Genomic DNA, 19,467 nt, shown 5'->3' on the forward strand with positions numbered 1-19,467 from the left:
TGCAGCTTGCCCAGGTATGTCTCCTTCCAGAGCAGGTGTGTCCAGCGCTGAGTGCAGCAGGGCAGCTGGGGCGCTGGCCGGGCATCCGACCTTCCATGCGGTGACCATCACCTTTTCCTGCTGCGGCCAGGAGCAGGACTCCCCTGGACAGCATCTCCCACGCCCATGGTGAGGTGAGGAGGGGCTGGCAGGAGGCTGCAGCACCCGGGGTGGGGGAGGGGGAGGGCAGGCGTTGTGGAAGGGCCACACGGAGGTTAGGTCAGAGGCCGAGGCGAGGACCAGGGTCCCTGGAGAACGAAGCAGGCGGCGTCCAGGCCTGTGCACGGAAGACGCGAGGTGGGGCGGGAGTCGGGCAGCCGCCACGCGGTGGGCGGGGGCAGCGCGGGCGTCTCCGGGTTCCCGGGGCGCTGGCGGGCGGCTGGAGGCGAGGGCGTAGCCGGGAGACGGCGGGCTCAGGGCCTTTGGGGGGCGCCTGGGTCCCCGCCCCCGCCGGCCGAGCCGGGTCGCGCGTGGGCGCGGCGGGCGCCGATTGGCTGGCGGGCGCGCGGGCGGGGCGGGCGGCGGCGGCGCGGAGGGGCCGGTCACCCCGCAGCCTGGCCTCGGCCTCCGCCGCTCATCGCCGCGCCCCGCCCGCGCGCCCGCCGCCGCCCCGTCCCCCCCGCCGGCGGCCACCATGAGCACAGGCCTGCGGTACAAGAGCAAGCTGGCGACCCCAGGTGAGCCCGGCGCCTGCCCGCGCACCCGCGCGCGCCTTTGTCCCCACCGCCCGCCCGCCTGCCTCTCACGGTGTCTTTCCTCTCTCTTCCGCCCGCCGGCCGGGACGCGGACCCTGACCCGACCCCGACCCTGCAGAGGACAAGCAGGTACGTGCGCGCCGCCGCACCCCCCTTCCCCCCGCCCCCCGGCCTACTGTCACCCATTGTAGCACCGACGCTGCCGGCGCCCAGGCACGACCCCGCCCCCGCCGGCCGTCATCCCTCCTTGTCGCGATAACCGATAACCGATGGTCAGCTGGAGCAGTGCCGCCGCGCCCGGGGATAGGAAGGGGAGCATTGGGCGCCAGGCCGCTGGGGGACTGGCCCTTGACCCTTATAGCATGGACGCCCCTCCCAGCCTGGGGGGATGGGCCGGGTGTCCCTCTTCCACTGATCTAGCTCCAGCATATCCTCCCTGACCTGGCCTTGGGCCTCGTGCTGGGGGTCCTGAGTGACGGCACAGACACAGCAGGCCACAGGCTTGGGGAGGGGTCTTTGTCCATCAGCCAGCACCTAGAACCTAAGCAGCCCCACCCCACTCTTCTGCATCTTTTGCCTTTTCTTCCCCACACACCAATTTGAGTGGGCTGATCTGTGGTCAGGCCTCCTCCCCAGACTGGGAGCCTCCAGGGCCTGGTCTGAGTCATGCCTGTGTCCAGCACGGGTCTTCCAACCTAGTGGGTACAAATAGGCTTGTGGCTTTCCAAAGGGGCTGGCCTGGTCCCTGTCCTATGAGAACACAGGGCCCAACAGGAGGCTGACCTGGGCACCTACTGTGAAATCCAGCAGAGTCTGGGGTTCAACAGAGCTGGGATACCCTGAGAGTGGGGTAGGGGTGGGGTAACCAGGTGGGCAGGGGGCTCTGGGGCAGCCCTGCTGGGACCTGTCTGGCTTGAGCTCAGTCACATTTGGGGGATTTTCTGGACCCAACTCTGCCCCCCCGGTAGCCTTGGCTGCCCTCGTCAGGGATAGGGATTTACACAGTGGGTAGATGCTGGGTGGAACCCTGGAGTCTTGGCCCAGGGTGCGGTGACAGCCCCGGGAGAGACCCAGCAGGTGGGGTGAGGGCCAAGAGTCACCGGCTACCAGCCCCAGTCTCCTGGCTGGGACGAACCCAACCCCAGGAGAGGTGAGGCTCTTGGGGAGGGGCCCCTCAACCTCACCCTGTTGGCAAGGGCTGCTTCAGGGAGCCGGAGCCAGGAGCTGCCTTCCTATCAAGGCAGGTCAGACAATGCCTGAGATGCAGGGACACATGCTGCCAGGCTATTGTTTGAGGGAGAAAGAGACAAGGACTGGAAGATGAGCCCCCACACCTTTTTGGGGGCCTGCAGGCACTTGGAGTCACTGGGCCCAGCAGCTGCTGCCCAGTACCACACAGGGACCCCCTCCTGCAGAGGCATGAACCCCTTCAGGCCTGTGTATGCCCATCCTATGTGGTCAGTTAGGAGGCAGCCTTGCCCATCCTCTAGGACCCAAGAGAGAGGGCACCATGCAGGTGGAAGAGGGAGCCCCGGGAACAAAGCCAGGGAGCCAGGTGTTGGGGCGGGCTCTCTGAGGATCTGGAGGGAGCTGGAAGCATGTGGCTGTTACACTGTTAGCATTATTGGTGCTACTGAGCCATAGACTATCTGTATTGGGAAAGAGGGTTGGGGGGAGTTCTGGTGGCCCTCTGCCCCCATCCTTTGACCCCCACCGGCTCTCAGGCAGCGATGGTGCTCTGTTGGCTCTGGCGGCTGCTTCCAGAGATGACTCCAGTGATTCTAAGAATGGAAATGCCTCGAGAGTCTCAGGCACCAGGAGGAGGTGGGCGCAGCTGTGTCTATGGCTCAGGAAGCCCTGAGGAGTATTTGTTGTACTTCATGGGCCAGAGAGAGCGGGTGGCAGGGTCCCTTCCTTTGAGCTTCCCCAGGGAGTCCACAGGCCCTACTGGGGTGAGTTTAGGTGTTGGGGCAGGCAGGCTGGGAGCTGGGAGTGAGACTCTTACCCTCCTGACTTGGGCCTCCCCAGAGGCTCTGCCTCACCAGTGGGGAAATTGAGGCAATCTGAAAGTAACAAGCTCCATTAGCCATGGGGCTGTGGGATGCTGAGGTTCCTTCTCAGCCTGAGGCCCATACCCAGGGGTGTCTACCTTGGAGATGCCCTGAGCCTGAGATGCCAACCTGTCTGGGTGGGGGCTAAGCTGAGGGGCTGTGTCTACAGTGGGCCTGCTGGTGGAGGCTGGGTGGGTCTTGGGCCAGACCCCTCCTGCAGGTTAGCGTGGCAGAGGCCTGGGGCCAGTTTGGAGGCTCTCTCAGGGCAAGGACTGAGGGCCCCTCCGAGAGAGCTGAAGGAGGTTCCCTGTGGCTTCCCCTCTACTCTCCTCTGCATGAAAGACTCTCCTGTTCCCAGCTGTGGACCCATCCCTCCTCCCCAGGTGCCAGGCCCCACAGCAGCGTCATGAGCTTAGACAGATGGACAAAGGCCCCTCAACCAGGGTTGCCAAGAAGGGAGGACCAGGGTGGGGAAGAAGAGCTGGGGCGGAGGGCTTCTCCCCACTGACTCACAACCCAAGGAGTATGTCTTTTCGTGTTGCAGCTCCTTTCCAAGCCTCCCTCTGCCCAGCTGGCACTGGCTGGTTCAGATTCTGGTGGGGTCCTGGAGGAAAGGGTGAGAAAGGGTCTGGTAGTTCGGGAGATGCCTGTGGTCTCTGCGGTGGTCACAGAAGGCAAGAGTTACACTGTCTGGAGCTCTCCAGTCCCCCTAGGCCTTGTCCTGTGGGTCAGAGCAGGCAAGGAAGCTCAGAGGGAGCCGCATACCGGGCAGGGGGTAAGTTTACTCCACTTACACCCCCACCTTTGCTCACAGGAGTGGTCTGGGGGCAGTTGTGGCCAGTGCTGGCTGCAGCTTCCAAGTTTCCAGAGATAGGGTGGGTAGGCCTCTAGTGCTCTAACTAACCCCCATCCCCTGCTTTAAGCTTCTGCAAAGGGGATGGGGGGGTTGGGGGATTGTTGTCCAGGCTGGGGAAGTGGGCTCTGCCCCCTCCAAGTTCCCACGAGTCTGGGAAGGCCATGCCAGTTAAGAACACCCCTGCCCCCCACGCCTCCCCCCCGCGCGCGCGCGCGCACACACACACACACACACACACGGGAGGAAGGAAGGAGCGGTGCAGGGAGGGGTGTAGCTGTGGGTATTTGCGGCGCCTTGACACCGCCAGGAGGTTTCCGGGCCAATTCTGCGAGGAGAGAAGGAATGAGGGGGCCGGTTCCCGCGTGGGGTGAGCCTGGGTACCGGGAGCGATTCCCCCACCCCCGGCGCCCTCTGGCGGGCAGAAGCCGCGCTGCACCTGGGGGGGTCCCGTATGCGGGGCGGCCACAACCGCGCCCCCCAGGGCCCTTGGGTGGGCCCCGGCTTCCCCCACCCTCCCACTCGGGTGGTCGCCACGCTGGGACAGAGGCCTCAGGTCCGACAGCGGGACTCCGCCCCCGCGCCTATGCGCGCCTGTGCTCGGCCCTGCCCTCCGCAGCAGCTTTCCGGTGGCTCCGCCTGCGGCCCAATTTCCAGGCGACTGTTTCCCAGCGACCGCACGGGTGGGGCGGTCCTGTCCCCCCACCCCCCGCCAGCGCCGGCGAGGCCCCGCCTCTGGTTCGGGTGCGGGAGCGGGGCCTGCCTGTGGCTGCGACGCCGCGGGCGGCTCGGGGTGGTCGACAGTGGCACAGGCATGGCACGCACGGCCTCCGGGGTCGGCGGCACCCCGGGTGGGCCACGTCTCTTCTCTGGGCCTCACTTCCCGCGTCGGTAAAACGGGGGCGAGAACCGGCCTTCAAGGCAGTACCGCGCGTAAGTCCCTCCTGTAAGCCCGGCCCCCGGGGACCTGACCGGGTCTGAGGTGCGGACGCCGCGATGGACTCGCTGGCAGCGCCCCAGGACCGCCTGGTGGAGCAGCTGTTGTCGCCGCGGACCCAGGCCCAGAGGCGGCTCAAGGTGTGTGTGGAGAGGGGAACGGAATGTGGGTCAACGTGTGTGCGCCCTCCAGGGCCCGTCCCGAGAGCTCTGGGACGTGACAGGGACCGGCAGGGCCAGGGTCCGCCGGGGTGGGCACTGGGACCCCGCGGGCGGGGGCGTCTCCTTGCCGCTGTCTATAAATAGCCCTTGCTCCGCCTTGGTAGCAGCAGCCAGCCACCCCCGCGGCTGGATCAAGGCCAAATGGGGCCTCCCACCCCCGATACACTCAGGACGGTGAGTATTGAGGCCAGGGGGCTTCTCCGGTCTGTGAAGGAACATGGTTGTGTCTGAGGGGTCTTGGTCCTGGCGCCCTCTTCCCACCACCCAAGGGAGGGCACAGCCTGGGCCTGCTGCAGCCAGACGTCCTAAACTCCACACACACAGACACATTGTCAGGTCCCTGCAGAGCCCCTCGCTGAGGCTGGTCAAGGATGCCACCACCAGACCTTTGCCCACAGGCCCTCACCCCATTTGTGCCATTGAAACTCCCCACCCAGGGGACTCTGCCCTCTGCTGCCTCCATGTCTGAGCCAGATAGGGAATGGGGCATCAGACTGCCCCAGGCACTCTAGCATGCCCTTGACCTGCCCTGCCCGGCCCCCAGGATATCGACAAGCAGTACGTGGGCTTCGCCACACTGCCCAATCAGGTGCACCGGAAGTCTGTGAAGAAGGGCTTTGATTTCACGCTCATGGTGGCCGGTGAGTAGGCTGGACTCCCATGCAGGGGGGCTTGGGCCATTAGCCAGCTAGGCTCTGTCATAGCGGCCTCAGACTTAACCCGACTCTTCCACTACACCTGCTGGCAGGTGAGTCGGGCCTGGGGAAGTCCACACTGGTCCACAGCCTCTTCCTGACCGACTTGTACAAGGACCGGAAGCTGCTCAGTGCCGAGGGTGAGTGGGCCCTGCTTCCCCATCCCCTGCTGCCTGACCCCTCAGAGGGTTCCCTCCCAGATCCAGACCCTCCTCCTCCCTTCTCACAGCATGGATCTCCTGTTCAGGGTCCAGGAGGAGTGGCCCAGATCACAGTCAGGCCAAGGCGCAAATATGAGAATGAATGAGAACAAGAGTCCTGGCTGCCCAGTGGGGGTGGGGACTGGGAGATGGAAAGACACCCCCCAGACCATGCCCCGACCCCCGCAGAGCGCATCAGCCAGACTGTAGAGATCCTGAAGCACACAGTGGACATCGAGGAGAAGGGCGTGAAGTTGAAGCTCACCATTGTGGACACGCCCGGCTTCGGGGATGCTGTCAACAACTCGGAATGGTGAGCAGAGCCTGGCCGGGGCACAGTCTCTGCCTAGGCTGGCCCAGCCTCCCCTCTGGACTCACAGACCCTCCTGTCCCTCTGCAGCTGGAAGCCCATCACTGACTATGTGGACCAGCAGTTCGAGCAGTATTTCCGCGACGAGAGCGGCCTCAACCGCAAGAACATCCAAGACAACCGCGTGCACTGCTGTCTGTACTTCATCTCCCCTTTCGGCCATGGGTGCGTGAGCAGCCTTGGAATGGGCTCCAACCTCCACAGAGCGCCACGGCTCTACCGGCCACTGCCTGTCCCCTGGCTGTGTGCTCACAGCCTGCCCACCCTGAGCCCATCCCAGCCTCTCCCCAGGACCCCCCATCACCAGCCCTGGCTACTCTCTGCAGCCTGCGGCCCGTGGATGTGGGTTTCATGAAGGCCCTGCACGAGAAGGTGAACATTGTGCCCCTCATCGCCAAAGCTGACTGCCTGGTCCCTGGTGAGATCCGGAAGCTGAAGGAGCGGGTGAGCCTTGGACTAGGTCTCTGGGATGGACACCAGCCACCGCGCTGATCGTGGGTACCAACGTAGCTGGCCCTGGGTACCGGGTCTGACAGCCCTTGCCCCGCCACAGATCCGGGAGGAGATTGACAAGTTCGGCATCCACGTGTACCAGTTCCCCGAGTGTGACTCCGATGAGGACGAGGACTTTAAGCAGCAAGATCGGGAACTGAAGGTGAGCACCCTGGGGTGGCAGAGGAGGGAACCGAAGGTCAGTTTACATGGAGGCAAGCATCCAGTTCCAACCCAGTGGACAAGAGTCGTTTGTCTGGGCAATAGAGCCCCTTCACCTGAGGCTGGGATAGGTACAGTCCCCCATGTCCCCACTGGCTTGTGTGTTTTGGGCCCCATGTGGTTCATGTGTCCTGGGGCACTTGCCAGGACCCAAAGGCACAGTGCTGGCTAGGGCTCCACTCTGACCTTACTCTTCAGTCTTCTTCCAAGGGGTCACCAGCATAAGGGTCTGGCCCAAGGCCCTGTGGTCCCAAGCCTACTCATGCCCTGGCCGCCAGAATTCTGAGCTCCAGAGGTGGCTATAGCTTTGGGTGACCCAGGACCTAGAGTGGCGAGACAAGACATAGGATAGTCGGCCACTGGGCCAGGAGCAGAGTGGGCCTCTTGGCCCCAGCCAAAGTCAGCAGCACCAACAGGAGGCCGGGGCTTAGCTCTGGGGAGGGATGGCAAAGGTAGCTAGATGGAGCAGATGGGGGGTGGAGTCAGAAGGGGACGATGTGCCTGGTGGCACACGCCTGGCAAGGGCCCCTGGGGTAGAAGTGGTGCCAGGCTCTGGCTTCCGAGAAGCCAAAAGAGGTGGGCAACTCCAGGATCTCTTTGGAGAGAGCCTGTTGGTAATGCTGGAGGTGCCAACAAGGTACGGCATGCCCAGGTCCATCTTCAGCCACTAACCCCACACTCACACTAACTGGGCGTGAGCCCGTGTGCCTGCCCTCCCCAGGAGAGTGCGCCCTTCGCGGTTATCGGCAGCAACACAGTGGTGGAGGCCAAGGGGCAGCGGGTCCGGGGGCGACTGTACCCCTGGGGGATCGTGGAGGGTGAGTTCAGGAGTGGGGCACCGCCTAGGGGGTGGGAAGGCTCCCCCCACCACCACCAGGGCCTGCACCCATCCCCGCTACCCACTCCCGCCCCACAGTGGAAAACCAGGCGCATTGCGACTTCGTGAAGCTGCGTAACATGCTTATCCGCACGCACATGCATGACCTCAAGGATGTGACATGCGACGTGCACTATGAGAACTATCGCGCACACTGCATCCAGCAGATGACCAGGTGCGCAGCCCTGACCCCCGACCGCATCATGCGCCCCACGACCCCCAGCCTTTCCCTACCAGAGGGCTGGTCCCTGCTGCCCACCCAGACCTGCTCTTGGCCCCCGCTCCCTGATAGCTCCCTCTGCCCACCATGCATCTTGTCCTCCCAGAGCCAATGGGAGCTCAGAGGGGGAGGGCCTTCCTAGTGCTGGGTGTCAGACAAATTCCCGCCCTCTGGTCTACCCCACAGCAAACTGACCCAGGACAGCCGCATGGAGAGCCCCATCCCCATCCTGCCACTGCCTACACCTGACGCAGAGACAGAAAAGCTCATCAGGATGAAGGATGAGGAGGTGAGGAGGGCCCCAGGGGAGGAGCAGGGGCTGGGGGTGGGGTGGGACAGGGTCAGGCCCCTCCTCCTCGTTTCTCACTCCATCCTCCCCTTTCCCTGTCTCCCCTCCAGCTCAGGCGCATGCAGGAGATGCTGCAGAAAATGAAGCAGCAAATGCAGGACCAGTGACCCCAGCCCAGCCCCACATCGCCATGGATAGACTGCCAGTTTCCAGGCTGGCTCTTCCCATTCCTGGACCCCAACTGGCCTGGACTCAACCCTGGAATCATCTGGAGCTGCAACAGACCTGGGCACAACCCCAGTCCCAGAGTGACCTAGACCAGGACTGTTCCCAGCTGTTACTGACCTGACCCAGAGACGCGGGGTCACAGCCCCCAGCCAACCCTAATTTATTCTCAGCATCAGTCCCTCCCCTCATTTGTATCTGCTTCCAAGAGGCCTGAAAGCAGCCCCTCACCACAGCTGGCCCCCTGTGGCCTTGGGGGAGAAGCTGCTAGGTTGGGGCATGGCTTTTAAGATCTACCCCTGCCCTAGAAGGCCATGAACTCCAACTCCAGGCCCTACTCAGGTGGGTGGGTAAAACAAGGCAGAAGAGGGGAGCAGATCCCCAGCATCCCGGGGCCTAATTCCCCACCCCAGTGCCACAGAGTGGATGCGGGAGCCCTCCTGTGCCCACTCCCTTGGGCCACCCAGCTTAAGCTGAGACCTCACTTCGTGCCGAGGCGGACCAGGTCTTTCCTTACCTCCTCACCCCCTCACCGGGTAACTCAGTGGGCGGGCTGGGCAACAGAAGCACTCATGATCCCTCCAGACCAAAGGAGGGCAGCTGGCTGCAGGCAAGGATTTCATGGGCCTGGTGGGGCTGGGACACCCGTGATCACCCATATTCCTCACCCATGGCTATGGCCTGGCCTGAGGGCTCTAGGAGTAGTGGGTGGTGGTGGGTGACCCAATAACCCCCTATGCCTGCCTAGACTGCCATTGCCTGCCTGTGGCCGGAGGTCCCTTCTCCCCAGCAGCACTGTTGCCCTGAGTTCCCTAGCCCACCCCTCCCAACCACCAATCCCCAGCATGATACCTTCCCCCCAAACCCCATTCTCCAGTTTTGTTCAATTGTGAATGCCATGTCCTGTCCTGGTGACAGGAAAACAATGTTGGTGAAGTCCCAGCGGTGTCAGAGTGATCCATGTGTCCCTGGGAGGTTGTGAGGGGGCGGAAGCCCTGGCGGCCTGCGGGCCCTGGTGATAGTGCTCTATCTGGGGCCACAGCGCCTGTCCCCTCGGCCTCCAGGTTATTTCTGGCGGATGGCTGCGCTGTGGTCGGTTTGGTGGGGGATCTGGGGCCTGGCATGGGCGGGGCAGCCTTATCGCCTGGCTCTCCAGCCCAGGCTTCGGGGTCCAGAGCAAGCCGGGTCACCATCCTCTCGCCATGGGCTTCGGTGAGTCTGGGGTCAGGCAGGGCCCCGGCTGCGCTCCTTGAGCAGAGTCAGGCTGGGAGGCGCTGCCGTAGGGAGATTTGAGTGGGACTATGAGGGGACCTCTAGCCAGCGCACGAGATGATGGGGGTGGAGAGGCTTGCGGGCAAGGCTCTCGGGACATCGGGGACTGGAGCTTGGCCCGGCACCCCGGGGTGCACAGGGACCCGCCCCAGAGCCCCACAGGCCTCCAGGCTCACTATGGCGCTTCCCTTCTAGGGCCGCGCGGGGCGCTGAGCCTGCTGCTCCTGCTGCTAGCGCCGCCCAGCCGCCTGGCCGCGGGCTGCCCCGCGCCGTGTGACTGCGCGGGGACTCGTGTGGATTGCGGGCGCCGCGGGCTGACGTGGGCCTCGCTGCCCGCCGCCTTCCCGCTGGACACGACCGAACTGGTGCTGACGGGCAACAATCTGACGGCGCTGCCGCCGGGACTGCTGGACGCGCTGCCCGTGCTGCGTCTCGCGCACCTGGGGGCCAACCCCTGGCGCTGCGATTGCCACCTGGTGCCGCTGCGCGCCTGGCTGGCCGGCCGACCCGAGCGCGCGCCCTACCGGGACCTGCGCTGCGCCGCGCCCCCGGCTCTGCGCGGCCGTCTGCTGCCCTACCTGACGGAGGACGAGCTGCGCGCCGCCTGTGCGCTGGGCGCGCTCTGCCGGGGGGCGCTGGGGGCGCAGCTCCTGCTGCTCGGCCTCGGGCTGCTGCACGCACTGCTGCTGCTGCTGCTGCTGTGCCGTCTGCGCCGGCTGCGCGCCCGCGCCCGCGCCGCGCACCCGTTGTCGCTGACCACCCCGCTGGTGGCGGAGCCCGCGGGAGCCCGCGAGTCCTGAGAGGAGCCCGAGAAGCGCTGAGCGACGCGGGCCCGCCGACCCGACAGAGTCCATCCCTGGGGGCCCTCGCTCTGACCGGGACGAGTCTCGTCCTCCGCCTGGGCACGAATTCCAAGACCACGCCAACCCCTGCAGGCCGAGAGCCAAGCGCGCGCCCTACCGCCGCGTGCCCGCCGCTAGCCCGGATGCCAGGTCAAGGGCAGGGGAGAAGCTGCAGTCCAGCCGCTGGCGAGGTCCCCCACGCTAAACTCCAGCGCAGAATAAACCCTTTTCCCTATCTGACTGGTCTCTGTGCCCCGCCACCCGGAAATTCCCCTCCGCAAACCGCAGGAACAGCCTTGGGAGGCTTCTCAAGGGGACGCATCCCTTCTTCGCCTACCCAGAGTAACTGCCAGCCAAACACCGGGTTAGTGAGTGACCTCTCCCAGACCACTCACTCTCGCAGAAGTTCAAGTGGAAAGCATGGAAGAACTCAGACAGTGACCACATTGTAGGGGACACTGCGGGGAGTGAGGACAGTGTGGGAACGGTGAGGACACTTTGGGGAGCAAAGACACTGTGGCGACAAGACAGGGTGAACAGTGAGGACACTGGGGAATGAGGACACTAGGGACAGCAAGGACACTGGGGATGAGGACACTGAGGATAGGACAGTGAAGACAGTGGATAGTGGGGACAAGCAGGGACACTGAGGGTGATGAGGACACAAGACAGTGAGGACACTGTGGGGACAGTGAAGACAGTGGATAGTGGGGACAAGCAGGGACACTGGGAACAATGAGGACACTGAGGACAGGACACTTGGGACACTGAAGACACTGGGGACAGTGAGGACACAGGGACAGTGAGGACACTGAGTGCAGTGAGGACTCTGTGGACAGTGAGGACTCCATGGGAACAGTGAGGACGCAGCAACAGTGAGGACATGGGACAGTGAAGACAGTGGGGACATTGAGGTCCCTGCAGGGCAGTGTAGTTGGGAGAAAGAGAGAATGGATGTTTGCAGTGGCAGCATCTGGGGGGTCAATGAGGAGCCGTGAGAAGGCTCTGAGGACTGTTCGGAATGTGAGTGGCAATGACCATGACCTGTGAACAGCTTTGAGGATGGCCAGGGCTGGGTCTGAGATGGTGAGGATGGTCTGATGGCCCCCCTGGAGCTCCCTGGGCATCTGAATTATGAAGCTCATCCTGTGAGGCAGCTCCCTGCGGGGGCGAGTGGGTACCAGGGGGTTGCTTGGTATCTGGGATCATGTCCTGCACTTGGCTGCCACTCCTCACAGGCAGGTCTCCCTGATTGCCCAGACCAGCCCTAGTCCCTGAACCCCGAGCTGAGCAGCCAGGGCCTGGCGCTTCCTGGGGGTTTAGCCCAGCAAAGCACAAGCTGCTAACCAGGGGCTTGGGGTGCCCAAAGGAGACCTGATGCCCTCCTCACTACTGGCGTCCGCCTCCCACCCCCGTGTGGCCCCCACCTGTCAGCCCATGTAAACAATGAAGGCTGCTCCCCATGGACCCCAACAAGAAGCCTCAGGCCTGGGCCCGGGATGCCTGGCACAGGAAGGCTCCGGCCCCCACTGACCAGGTCGGGGAGGCTGCCGCTGACACGGCCTTTGTCCCAGTCTTTGTGGCATAAGATGGATGACCCTCCGGTTGGGCTGATGCTATCTCGGGGCTGCCGGTCAGACATGAGCCAGGAGCCACCCCCTCCTTTGTGGACAGGTGCGAGCCATCCGGCCCATTGTGGGCTGTGGCCGACTGCCCGATGGTCCATCCGGCCTTATCACCACATCAGGGATGGTGGCCCCTTTTGTACAAATGAACTGCCACCCTCCCAGCCCCCAGGGGTGGCCCAGCACACTCAGAGTCCCTGGTAGGGGTCAGAGGTAATAATCGTTGTCACAGCAATGTACACAGCAACCTCCTAACTCACTCCCAACATGGTACAAGGAGACAGTGTTCCCCTTACTTTCCAGAGGAGGAAACCAGATGCCAGGGAGGGATCCCTGGCTGAGCCAGAGCAGAGCTAAGACCAGACCCCTAGGTTCCCCCTCTCTTCCTCCTCCCTGAGGCCTTCAGGGAGCAAATGCAGGGCCCAGGAGAAAATGACCCGGGGGTCCTAGATGACCCTGAGCTAAAAGAAGGAGGCCCCCCTGGGCTGTGAGCCAAGATTCCAGCAGGAACTATGAGGAAGTGTCAGTAAGAGCCCAGGTCCAATGCCCACTGCCCACAACCTTGAGGGCTTCTGGGCCAGTGTCCAGCTGAGAGAGTAGGCATACAGCCCTGAGAGCCTGGAGCCGAAGCAGCTGGAGCTTCTCTGTTGGAGGAAGGAGGCTGGCATCACCATGTGGTCAGACCTAAAGAAGAACTTCCTTACCCCCTGGTAGATATGGCAGCTAAATTCCATGGTTTCTCCTTTTTTTTTTTTTTTTTTTTTTTTTTTTTTTTGCCAGTTGGGCATGATTTAGATTGGCTTCTGCCAAGGTACTGAGCACAGAGGGTGCTGGCCTGGCCTCAATGGCTAACCTTTTCCAGGCCGCCTGGCTGCTCTCCCATCCCAACTTCTGACCCCGAGCTGACCCTCCATGCACTGACCCTGGGGCCTCAGCTTCCAAGGAGTGTGGAGAAGAGGATGGTCTCAGCTCAGCGCCCCTGAATGGGCGGGTGCTGGAAGGAGGAGTGCAGACCTCTACCACTTGGCCCAACAGGCTATCCTGCCCTTCCCCCCAGCCGTTGTCCTCCATCTAATGGACAACATACCTGCCCCAGGCTCTGTTCCCCATTGACAGTCTGGTCCTCTCTGTGACTTCAGACTCCTTCCAGATGAGAACAAGGCAGTGACAACTCAAGGTGCTACCCATCCCCCACACCTCTAGTCCCCAAGCTGGCTGATTCAGACGGATCCTTTCTTTGCCCTGCAGCCCAAGGGTCCTCTGACCACAGTACTGCCCACCCCTGAGAAGGGCCAGACGGCATCCCTGGGGCAGACACAGCCGTGATCTCCCTCTGGTAGCCTTCGTATCCTTGCCCGTGAAATGCGTGGGTGATAACTTCCCGCCGCAAACCGCATCCAGTTCCCCCCTCACTCGCCACGACCCCGTAAGACCACCAGAGGGCGCTCGCGGTCTGCGGAAATAGCCCTAGTGTGGCCGAGGCGGCCGAGGTGGGCACTGGGCAGGCAACCCGGGTCCGCGGAGAAACAGAGGCCAGGAGAGGGAGGGTTTGCCCAGGCCGGTGGCTTGAACGTCGAGAAGGCTGATAGGTCGCACCCCCCACCCCCATGGGAACAGGGAAGGGTGCGCCCCCCGCCCCCCCGGCCGCTAACAGACAGGGAGGGGTGAGCGCGCCAGTTCTGCCTTCTTCCCTCCTCCTCCCCTCCCCTTTCCTCCGCTCCCCTCTCCTCTCCTCCCTCGGATCGCTGACAGCCCGTCAACAGGGAAGATAAGGGACCTCTTCCGCCAAGCGGAGGGGGTGTCATCCCAGGTGCACCAACCGCCCTCCCGCCGCCTGTTTGCTCCGTAAACACTTATTGAGTCCCTGCTGTGTGCACCGGGGCGGGGCTGGAAGAAGCTGCAGTGGCGAGCGTGGAGGGCGACTGTGAGGAGCTGGCCTTAGCCGCTTCTGCTGAGGATACCCGGTGGGGACGGTAGAGGGAGCTCCCCCAGGGGAGTGGAACAGACGCTGCGCCACCTCCCAACCAACCTGAGGGCGGGGGTGTGTGTGCGCGCGCGGGTCTTCCGTGGGCCCCCTCCATCCTAGGGAGTTGAAGGGGAGCCTGGGGAGCGGGCGGCCCCTCATTGGGCGGAGACTTGAGTGGGGCCCGCGTGGACGAGGCCCTGGGAAGGTCTGGAGGGGTCTAAGCTCTGGCCACGTTGTGGGGGGGGGGGTGCACCCGCCGCCCAGACAGAGCAACAACATTGGGGTGGGTGGCGGGGCCCTGGGGGCCCATAGCTCACCGCACCGTCTGCGCCCACCCCTGGCGTTTCCGATGGAAGACAGGCAGCAGGTGATAAATCACCGGCTCCCACTCCCACCCACCCAGGCTGCCTTGGGGAAGGGGGAGCTGCATGTGACAGAGACAGCCTGAGACAGAGACAGAGAGACAACCACAGCAAGAGAGGCAGCTAGACCTGGCCAGCTGACACGGACCAGGTCCCTTTGCTCAGGGTGTCTGGCCTCCCACCCCCAGGTGCCCCCTCCACCAGTCCCATCTGGAAACCAGCTGAGAGCTACCCCACCCCAGCCGACCCCCAACGGGGAGGAGGAGGAGGGAGGGAGCAAGGCCTTAGCAGCCATAACTCTGTCCACCCTGGTGAACCATAAATCAGCAGGGGGCTCTCGGGAAGCACTCCCTCCTTGGCTGAGGGGGGTCTTTGGGGTCACTGGGCCTGGTGACTGGGCCTGGCCTTAGCTGTTGTGTCCCTCCTTCCTTAAACGGCCCCTGGGGGAATCCCCCAGGCCCATTTCTGTTTTTCCCCAGTGCAGTCTCATGCCCAGAACCATCTACACCCAGTGCTGTCTCCAGGGAAAGCACTCTCACCATGCGCATCAGGAGACCTCTTCGGGGAATGACATCCTGTCCTGTCAGCAGAGCCCCTCGGCTGGCCCTGCAGGACCTGGGGGTCAGCAGTCCTCCCCAGAGAAGCCCTCCTGGAGATTTGCTCTGTCCCAGAGGAAGCACTGTCTGCCCCTTCTTTTGTCCTGCTTTTCTGTCACCACCACCCCCACAGGGTGCCAAGGGCCAGTTGGACAAAGGGTGCTGAGAGATGGACAAGGTGGGGACTCGATGGGTATGAACACCCCCCAGGGCGGTCAGTGTTCAGTGGGCAAAACCTGAGAGAGCCCATGGGAGTGCTCCCAAGACCTGTGGGGTGTGTTCAGGAACCCCACTCCCCAGGCCCCCAGTTCCAGCTCCTGGGGTCCATCAAGTTGACTACCCCTCAGGGCTCATGTCGCAGAAATAAGACCACTTGTATATGGGCAAACAAATGTCCACTATGAAATCTGTCAAAGAGCAGCGGGAGCAAGGACAGTGACTTCCTTCAAAGCTCTGGGAATGTGGTGCCCAAGAAGCCCTGGTGGGGTGGGGGGAACCACCCTCTAACTCTCAGTATAAGCCTGAGTGCCCCAGCCTTGGGACATCAAAAGCAGTGACCTGTGTGTGTGTGTATGTGTTTGGGGAGTGGAGACTCCTGGGGATGTTCAGGCTGAGGTACAGGGCATGCAGAGCCCAGAGGGGTGCTAGGCTCAGGCTGTGGGAGGGAGAGGGCCAATGGGCCCCCAAGTGTGCAGGGGGAGCTGCCTGTCTAGTTCTTCATTGGTTCTCAAACATTGTTCCCAGCAGTGTGCAGCCCTGCCTGGAGGCCACTGGCTGCGTGGGGGAGGGCTTTGGGGTGCAGGTCTCTTGGTCCCCAACCTTCACCCAGGAGAAGCCCCCCAACCCTTCTCTCCACCCCTTCTACTACTGGCGTCCTGCGTGGCAGGAAGGGGGGTCTTACCTCACCCTGTTTAAGTGTGTCAGACAAACAGAGGGGCTCCAGACCAGATGGACCCTCACGTGGCAAGGAGTGGGGAAGGGGAGGGCTCCAGCCTGCCTGGCCTTCCCCACCCTCTCAGTACTGCCTCTGTCCCAGGCACAAGGGACCCTGAAATCATCCCCACAAGGTCACTGTGTTCCCAGTGAGGTAAAGGAACTTTCAGAATTATGAGGGGCTGGTGGGGGGAATCCTTTAAACTTCGCCTGATGGGGATGCTGGGGTGTGGGGGTACAGACCCCAGGGGAAGTACAGGGTTCCCGTGGTAGCCACTTTTCTTTACCTTCTCCGTGTGGATAGGCCTGGTAGGCCCATCCCCAAGAGGGAGTCTGCAGCTTGGAGCTGGGGGTCTGGAAGGTGGGAGTGAAGTTCCTGGGACAGCCTTGGCATCACCAGGGGGTTGTACCCTCGGCCCCTGAAGCACTCTCAGGCCTGAGCGAGGCTCTGAGGAGGTGCCCTCGGAAGGGTGCCCTAAAGGCCATGCTCGGCTATACGTCCACGTTGAAATCTGTGTTGCTGTGACTTGTATTTAGGAGCTCACTTTTCTCTGTGCTTTGTTTATTTAAAGATGCTCTTGAGGGATTCCCGTGAGTCTTTGCAGATACCAAGGGAAGGGCTTCTGTCAGGGCCGGGCTGGGGAGGGGCGGGCGCCCCTGACAGCCGCCTGTCCAAACACGCTTGCCCGCGCCCCTGTGTGCCCACTGAAGGTGCTCACCATGTCCAGGTTGCCTCGTCTCCTGTAGGAGTGCAGCCTGGGCACCCCGTCCCGGAACAGGACCATCGACACAGACCCAGAGCCGAGCCAGAGCCCGTGGACATGACCACAATCCTGAAATAGTCATGATAAGGGAGAGTGGGGGAGACCATTGGTTCTCTTTATGGGAAAAATGGGAACAGACTGGTTTTGGTGAACTCTGGGTCTCTCCTGGCAAAAAATGCTTCATCTGTGTACCCTTTGCTCTGGGGGAGTCCCCTTATTTTATATGTCTCTCTGCTGATAATCCTTTATCCTTTATCAGCAGCTCCTGCTCTATAGGTTTCTTCTCGGTGGATCCCTGCTATGGGAATTTCTGGTGTAGGGGTCTACTGTATGGGGGTCTCTGTTCTGGAGATCCCTGGTCTGAGGTCCCTGTTTGGTGGGTCTCTGTCCTTAGAGGTCCCTGATCAGCTCTCCAGATGCCTGCTCTGCCTCTGGGCGTCCCCAGTGTGGAGGTGAGTGATGCTCTCTCTCTGCATTTGGGATACCGTGGTTCTGCCACAGTGGTTTCCAGGACACCGGTCAGCCCCTTCTCCCTGCACTGGGGATCCACAGTTCCAGAAATCTTCCTGGGGGGGCCACACTACTGACTCTCTCATGGCAAGGCCAGCAGGATGAGTGGCTAGAGCGTGCCCCCATACCATCCATGGAAGGATGTTGTTAGCTAAGGCTGACCCACAGCCTAGTTCCACAAAGCTCCCGAGTCCCAGACTTCAAAGACGCCATTACGGGTCCACGGAGTCATCCCAGAATCCTCCAAGTGTTCCCTGGAGCATGGCCCCGCAGTTCCGACCTCCAACCCCCACACCTTCAGGACCCCGGGGGACTGCACCGGGATTGGTCCCAGCCAGCAGGTGACTTCAGTCAGCACCGGTAGAGCCTCAAGCCTGGAACTGTCCCACGGGGTCCTTGTGGACAAAGTGGGTCAAGGGTGTGCAGTCGGCAGGCCCAGCAAAGGGACTGTGAAGAGTCAAGGCTGAGTCATGGCCTCACTCCTTAGCACTGCTGCCTGGGCTGTGCTTGGGAGCTGGCCCCATGGGGTCAGGGCTGCCTGGTGCCCCTGGGCTACTTCAAAGCAGGTGGGACCCAAATAGGCCTGAGGCGCCACCATCCAGCCCTGGTTCCCATGCATCCTTATCTCCCGACGAATTGCCTGCCCTGTGGTTGCCTTGGGCCCGCTGGTCCCACTCTGCATGTACACCGTCATGCAGTGGCCCTTCCACGGTGGCTGTGTGCAGATGGGAGAGACCCTGCGCACGCGCACACACACACACATACACACACACACATCTTATAAAGCACACACACATGCACAAACACACATGTGCTCACAAGCATCCAGAGAGCCTTCCCTTTCTTCCCTTCCTTGGGTCTGACTCCTCCATGGAGGTGGGAGAGAGCGCACCTCCGGGGTGGGTGCCACCTGGGTGTCCCCGAGCATGCTGTGTCACCTTCTGATATAAGTGTCTGTGTAATCACACGGCTGTGCGCGGGTGGGGATATCAGCCGTGTATGGTCCCTCCTCCCTGTACGAGTGTGTCCACATCCCCCCACACCTGTGTCACCCCCCCCACACCCGTGCCCCCTCATCTCTCGCATGCACGTGTCCAGCCGGCCGGCCATGCCCCCACACGCCCCCCTGGCAGCAGCCGCCCGTCCCTGCCCGCCGCGCCATGTGTACACAGAGGCTTGTTTTCTCTGCCTTGCGGGCCAGGGGTGTGCTCGTAAATCGTGCAGTCGATGACACATTTATCCCTCGGGCGGCTGGCGGTGTGAATTTATGGCTGCCCCTCCCTCCCTGCTGAGGCAGGACAGGGGCCTGGACACCCCCGTAGGCAAGCACCTACAGGCCACTTGGCCAACCAAGCTGTCATGGGGCCATTGGGACGGGGGTCTGGCCAGGAGGAACTCAGGAGCCCTCTCGAGGTCTTGCCTACTCAGAGACCCTACAGTTTCAGGGCGCTCAAGGCAGACGAGAAGCTAAGAGGTTGGGTCAGTTCAGCGTAGGCATTTCTAACCTGCCAGAGGCAGGGGGGCCAAGTGCTGGGCCTGATGTCTGACCTGTCCATCTGCCCTCCTACTCTGCACCTCAGTCTTCCCGCCTATGAAGTGGGATGGCAGGACTGGAGGGGCTGCTCCCCCCGGGGGGTGGAGTCAGCCCACCCACTATTATGGGGTCTCTATGGCATTGAGGTTTGGGGAGGACTATGTGTAAGGGTGGGGAGCTTGAGGACAGCGGGGGCTGCATGTAAGGAAGAGCACAGTGACCATGGAAAGTCAGGGCAGGGAGGACTTCTCAGAGCGTGCCTTCCTCCCTCAGCCTTGTAAAGATTGGGAAACCGAGGCCCAGAGAGAGGCAGAGCCTCAAAACTCCAGTTCTTACTCTCCAGTGTGCAATGAGAGGGTCCCAGTTTCAGCACCCCCTCCTGGGGCGGTTTCCTTTGTCCCGTGAAAGACTCTGTGTGGGGGAGGGGGACGGCCCACCGGGTCAGACAGGGGAGATGATGGAGCAAGGGAAGGGCCATCGGGGCCACAGCTGGGGATGGGAGCCAGCCAGGAGTGAGAGGCCTGGCTGCCTACACTGTGTCCGTCTGTCTGTCTGTGTGTGGGGTCGGGTCTCCAGGGTACCCTCTGTCGGCTCTCATGCTCCCCCCCCCACTTCTAGTCCCCAGCCCCCCCTTGCTGCCCGCCTGTCAGGATGAGCGATGGCCATGCCCCTCCCTG

The 19,467-nt window shown here is 62.6% G+C and overlaps 2 protein-coding genes across 3 annotated transcripts; both read left to right on the top strand.

The window, feature by feature from the left end:
- The first annotated feature begins 630 nt into the window (after window positions 1-630).
- SEPTIN5 (septin 5) lies at window positions 631-9,328 on the top strand. 2 transcript variants are annotated; one of them, XM_059409066.1, is made up of 12 exons: window positions 631-716; window positions 853-863; window positions 5,341-5,437; window positions 5,545-5,631; window positions 5,881-6,004; window positions 6,092-6,226; window positions 6,388-6,505; window positions 6,615-6,716; window positions 7,497-7,593; window positions 7,692-7,827; window positions 8,059-8,161; window positions 8,272-9,328. In XM_059409066.1, the coding sequence occupies exons 1-12, from the start codon at window positions 674-676 to the stop codon at window positions 8,326-8,328; spliced, it is 1,110 nt and encodes a 369-aa protein (XP_059265049.1). In that variant the 5' UTR covers window positions 631-673; the 3' UTR covers window positions 8,329-9,328. The 2 variants fall into 2 exon arrangements, with proteins under 2 accessions (XP_059265049.1, XP_059265048.1); XM_059409065.1 differs by lacking the exons at window positions 631-716; window positions 853-863 and adding an exon at window positions 3,911-4,715.
- A 90-nt stretch (window positions 9,329-9,418) lies between these two features.
- GP1BB (glycoprotein Ib platelet subunit beta) lies at window positions 9,419-10,728 on the top strand. Its single transcript, XM_059409068.1, has 2 exons — window positions 9,419-9,598; window positions 9,854-10,728. The coding sequence occupies exons 1-2, from the start codon at window positions 9,589-9,591 to the stop codon at window positions 10,456-10,458; spliced, it is 615 nt and encodes a 204-aa protein (XP_059265051.1). The 5' UTR covers window positions 9,419-9,588; the 3' UTR covers window positions 10,459-10,728.
- The last annotated feature ends 8,739 nt before the right edge of the window (window positions 10,729-19,467 follow it).

Source organism: Mustela nigripes, chromosome 8 (genome assembly GCF_022355385.1).
Source record: "Mustela nigripes isolate SB6536 chromosome 8, MUSNIG.SB6536, whole genome shotgun sequence".
Lineage (NCBI taxonomy): Eukaryota > Metazoa > Chordata > Mammalia > Carnivora > Mustelidae > Mustela > Mustela nigripes.